The sequence below is a fragment of the Lactuca saligna genome, chromosome 4 (genome assembly GCF_052625555.1).
Source record: "Lactuca saligna cultivar CGN05327 chromosome 4, ASM5262555v1, whole genome shotgun sequence".
In the NCBI taxonomy this organism is placed as follows: Eukaryota; Viridiplantae; Streptophyta; class Magnoliopsida; order Asterales; family Asteraceae; genus Lactuca; species Lactuca saligna.
This window is the reverse complement of record NC_136420.1, coordinates 138,237,488-138,243,019: the sequence shown is the minus strand read 5'-3', so window position 1 is coordinate 138,243,019 and position 5,532 is coordinate 138,237,488. Positions and strand designations below refer to the sequence as shown.

The 5,532-nt window shown below is 31.1% G+C and overlaps 1 protein-coding gene across 1 annotated transcript; it reads right to left on the bottom strand.

The window, feature by feature from the left end:
* Positions 1-266: 266 nt before the first annotated feature.
* Positions 267-3,578, bottom strand: LOC145042875 (inositol oxygenase 1-like). The gene is made up of 10 exons (XM_078991386.1): positions 3,234-3,578; positions 2,660-2,765; positions 2,278-2,359; positions 1,961-2,165; positions 1,764-1,876; positions 1,529-1,651; positions 1,351-1,420; positions 863-941; positions 664-745; positions 267-575 (listed from the first exon to the last, which is right to left on the bottom strand). The coding sequence occupies exons 1-10, from the start codon at positions 3,262-3,264 to the stop codon at positions 549-551; spliced, it is 918 nt and encodes a 305-aa protein (XP_078847512.1). The 5' UTR covers positions 3,265-3,578; the 3' UTR covers positions 267-548.
* Between the last annotated feature and the right edge of the window lie 1,954 nt (positions 3,579-5,532).

Genomic DNA, 5,532 nt, shown 5'->3' with positions numbered 1-5,532 from the left:
CACCACTCTCGAAAGTCTTCATTTGTCTATTCGACAGAAGCATATTGCATGGAGAACTCATCTACAGTCTATTTGACATATGAAGATCCATTAGTTGATCATGATCAAGACTTGGTTGCGTTTTCGTCCATCATATAAAAGGTTGTTGATTTTTGTTCAATTTCAATTTCAACGTGAAAACTGAAATATATATGAACGCTAAAATGACACACACAAGATGAATTATAGCGTTGATCTATTTAAATTGCGAAAACAAAAGATAGTCATACAACCAATTTGTTTGGTTATGATAATTGATAAAAGCAAATCATTACAACACCAAACCCATACATTAACCACCTGATAATACAAAAAAAAAAAAAAAAAAAAAGAAAAAAAAAGGAAAGAAAGAGACACGGCTGACAACAAATCGACATATAATGAAACAAACATTTGTTGTACTTATATCCTAACATTCTTATATTATTTTCTGCTCTGAAATGAGAAATTACTTATTTCTATTCATGATACTCTAATTATCCAATACAATTAAGCTCTTCATTATCTCCTCACCACTTGAGCTTTGCAGGAAAATACTGCAGTCAAGAAATTTTTAAAAATAAGCATTGCGAAATATATACTTCGGTTAATTTCACAAAACTTTTGTTGTAACAATATTCTCACCTTGTTAATGAGAGACTGATAGTATGGTTTCACTTTTTCAACGTCCACCCGAACTTTACTCTTGCTATATAAGTCGTACTTGCTATATATACATGCAAACATAAAGTGAATAAGCAAATGAGGAGTGTAGTTGACCAAAAGAACCTCAAAAATTGTAAAGATGAAATTGGGAAAATTATTATGAAAACAAAAGACTTACTTGAATATTTGAAGCCACTTTAGATTCTCAGCGTCTTCTTCATTCATCAAGTGCTTATATGCACCAGATCTATGCAATGCTATTGTTACAAACAATTTAAAAACAAAAAATATTACTAAGAGTTTCAAATTATAAAGAGACTTTAAGGATATTTTTTAGTATTATGTTTAATATGGATAAAACGGTTAAATGAGTAATGATGCACAGTCTATTTTTTCCGAATAAACTATTTAACCGAAACTAAATGACTATTTTACCATTATATTTTATATTTTTTTCATAATAGTTACTAATTTTATCATGTGAGTAGCTAAAAGAAAAAAAATAAGATGATAAACGGTTGATGTAAGTATATACTAAATCAAAGTTTTTTGGCTTGGGTCATTAAGTCAATATGTCCAAATTAAGTTTAAAAGAAACAATAATATATCATATTAAATACATAACTTCTTTAAACTTATAAAGTTAAAAAAGAAAACAATGATTACCATAGAAGGAATGATATCTTATGATGAAAAGTCCAGCCGATGGAAGAGTGGTCCTGTTCTCCTTTGCCACCTAAAAATAATAAGAAATACAAACAGTGAAAGTGTTATAGAAATAAATAGTATTGAGGCTCAACACAATTTGGACGAAAATTATGAATTGTAGACTATTAATATGTACCAAATACATGTAATCATCATGCCCCCATGACATCATAACATTCTCAAGTCCACATCCTTGTGAGTAAATTCCATATTTCGAATTGTAAGTAGGATTATTGTAGTCTTGATTCTCCACAAAGTACTGTTTACAAAACCAAAACTCAAATCAAATTAATCAAAAATTTCAAAGAAACACATAGATACAAATATATAATGAAAATACAAATAATCCATTAGTTCATTTGAAACTAAACCTTGTTGTGAACAATCGATTTGTCAAAAGCACACCCAACAGGAAACGTGTCACCAACAACAGCCCATTGAGGAAGTTCTCCAAAACTTGGATGAAGTAAAACCTTTCCAAGATCTATAAAACACGATTTTGAGTTAGATATAAATTCATATATCAACATAAACTCATAGCAACTTTTTTTTTTTTACTGAAAAATACCATGGATCAAAGCAGTCAAATGAAGCCAATCTTGGTTTGGATAGTCTTTTCTTATAGCCTCAGCTGTCTGTAATAAGTGTTCGATTTGAGGTTCATCTAAGTCTGGATCACTCTCATCGACTATCTCATTCAACAGTTCACAACATTCCCAGATGCTAAGTTCGACTTTGTCTAGTTTTTCATACTCATCTCTCATCCTTTTCACCTATATATAGATCCATATAGTTAAAAATATAGTTGAAAATTACTTTATTGGATTTAGATTGATAAAATTAACAAAATATTTTTAGCCTTGAAATAAAATTAATGATACTCACAAAATCAACCGTTTGGTTGATGTGATTGACCCGGTAAAAGTTTTCCACGCTCTTTTGTCTTTCACTCTCTACATCGTAATCCCTATATAACAAGATATTAATTAATATTTACGTAGAAGAAGTCATGTCTTATTTAATTAATAAATGTCACAACACCTATATAGAATCATATAGACTCCAAAATCCAGTAATCTTTTTTTTTTTTTTTTTTTTTTTTTTTGACAATTTTAGTTTTTCTCTAGTAACCTAGAAATTTGATCAAAATCCCTTCTTTGTTATGAACGGTAATGGGATTTATTCTAAATTCATAAACAAATCAAACATAAAGTCCTTTATTCCAGTAGAAAATAATGAAATATAAGGGGCATAAAAAGAAAAAGACCTAAAATTGTGGCCAAAAGTGTTAGCATGGGGAACACAAAATCCACCATCCAACACCAATTCTGATTTCTCCCCGTTCTTTGGGATCTGCACTTTATCTTCATTCTCTGTTCTCAAGAAAAGTAATTAATTAATTAAATTTAAAATACGCCAATAAAACAAGAAAACCTCATCCTGAAAATTGATTTATTAACAAAAAAAAAAAAAAAAAAAAAAAGTTAAGATGAATCCCAAAATTTATGATAGTATAATCAACATCCAAGTTAAATTGGATATAATTTTCGTGGTTTTATACTTTTAATAATTAATAAAAAAAAGTGTAGTTTTATCATCACAATTTCTTAGAATAACATAAGATGAACATCTTCAAAACTCGTAAAAAAAACATAATATCAATAATCAAAATATATTTAATTCCAAGAAGAATTTGTAATCATACAAAAACTCGATAGCAAGAAGCAATAATTCAAGAAACCGATCTAAACAAAAGAATCCATTTTAACATCATTTATCAAAACTTGTCAAGATTGTAAATAAAAGCGGAAAAAATAATAATAATAATAATCAATCGTTACCAAATTGGGGTTGATCCACAATGATCGTCATTTTTAGAGTGGAAACTTGTTAAAAAGTGAAAGACAATATTTAATAGCGGTGTGAAGATAAGAGAAGAAAGATGGGTGGCAAATTGTGAAGAAAAAACGAGGGTATTTATAACATGCCGGAAAGTCCTTCCCTGAGAATTCAGGGTCTCCAAGTCCTTCCCTGAAAACCCAAACTCTTGCCACTCCTTCATTTGAAAAAACAATTTTTTGTTTCTTTTATTAATTGATTTTGAATTTTGGGTTTTAAATACGAAAAAAAAGGAGAAAAATAATCAAAATGTTGATAGGTGTAGAGTTGGGAGGGATTCTAGGATTGTTGGCAAGCGGCAACCGTTGAATAATGAACCGGGCCGAGGTTTAAGATTTTTTTGATAGGTGGGGACGCACGTGACTCAGCCATGCGTTGGCATAAACTCTCAGCCACTTGCTCTCTCTTTCGCTCACGTAACGTTTAGGAATGCTTTCAAATCGACAATGAGATTGACATCTATCTTGAGTCTAGTTATAATGATTCATAAGATAAGATGTTTTTATCATTAATTAATGGGTTAATGAGTAAAATAATAAGAAAGGGGCAACCATGCATTATTAGAAAATAATCATTTTACATAAATTTAAAGAAAATGACCCGTGAAATGGAAAAGAATGATGGTCACACGTTTGCAAATTTTCTTTGGAACAATCTTTGCGAGTTTCACTTGAAAATTGGAACCTAGGAGAAGACGAAAACCATCAAAAGGTTTTTATGATCGTTTTAGTATAACGGCTTCCAAATCAAATAATCACTACTTAATATTTTTAAGAGCATTATGAGTCATGTTATAACACCAAATTCATATCTCACTTCAACTATAACACCACTATAAACCAAGGGGAAATAGCATTCCCCATGTTATAACATGTTAAGAGATAGAGAGAGAAAAAAATGATTTAAATAGTTAATAAAAACAACAACCAATTAAACTTTCAGCTAATAGGGACCCAAATCAAAACATGGAATTCAAGTACAATTACATCAAGGAAAAAGGTGAAACATGCCAATCTTCTCAGCTACAAAAACCACCCTTAACCCTGTTATTGATCCAAAAAATACCAGGGATTTAACATTCTCAACTACTTTTGGACAAAGTGTTAAATCTTATATGAAACAACCATTTGTTTCTAACTTTCCAAAGCACCCAAATCAATTAGTAACAGATAGTAATGAATCTTTTTCCTTTTTTAAGTATTGTTTCCCCATTTTGTAGCAAAATCCACAATGTCCCTCGTTTCATGTGCTTCCAGCGGATCAATTCCACACCACCTGAAGATCTTCTCACGTACTGGTGCAACAAATTGGCAACTAACAAGGATGTGGTTAGCGCACTAAGACTCACCAATACATGATCCACATATATTCGAGTCAAGATTAAGGCCTCTGTGGGATAGTGCAATTGCTGAGGGGATCCTCCCTTGTTGAGATATCTATACAAAATAGGTTACCTTAATGGGGATTATTTTACTCCATTTTACTATTACCTGTTGATTAGGAGGATATCATGATTGATCTATTTTTTTCCTGAATATATTTACCTTGTATGTTCCTTCAGGGCTTAACTTAAATTTTATACCATCTAGACTCGATTACAAACGACGAGGAGCAATGATATATACTAAATTATCCAACTCAATAGTATGTCCCCCATTGATTGGTCAAGAGCGCCATCCCCAATTGATTCTCTCTACAAGTATCCCGGTGCTCACCATACATTGCTTCTGTGATTCGATCTCATAAAGTGATGGGAATGTAATCTTTTAATTTACAGGCCTAACCTAAAAATCTTGCCAAAACTGGATATTGTTCCCTAATTTAATCACCTGCTGAAATATATCATCAAAGCCAAAACACAACTCTTCGGTGTCTTTCTTGGTACATGATATATTGTTTCAAACACCCTAGATCTTTTTCTTTGACAAGTAATCAATCGATTTGTTAGATAGATTGTGAATTCCAGAAGCAATGTATTAATTATGTAACATCCCAAAAATACGAGCCAAAAATTTCATTTTTAAAACATATACTTAGCAAACATTAGAAATAAAACATTCACTGATCATATCGTTTCATAAAGATGTCGCATGCCTGGAAACCAATTTATAAAAAAAAACATAATAATGTAATGTCAGAGTACAAATCCCAAGGAAGATCTCATAGTACGGAATACAAGTGTGTATGTGATGTGCCGTTACCGTGTCAGCTCCTTCCCCTTCGAAGAAGAGGTACCTGAAA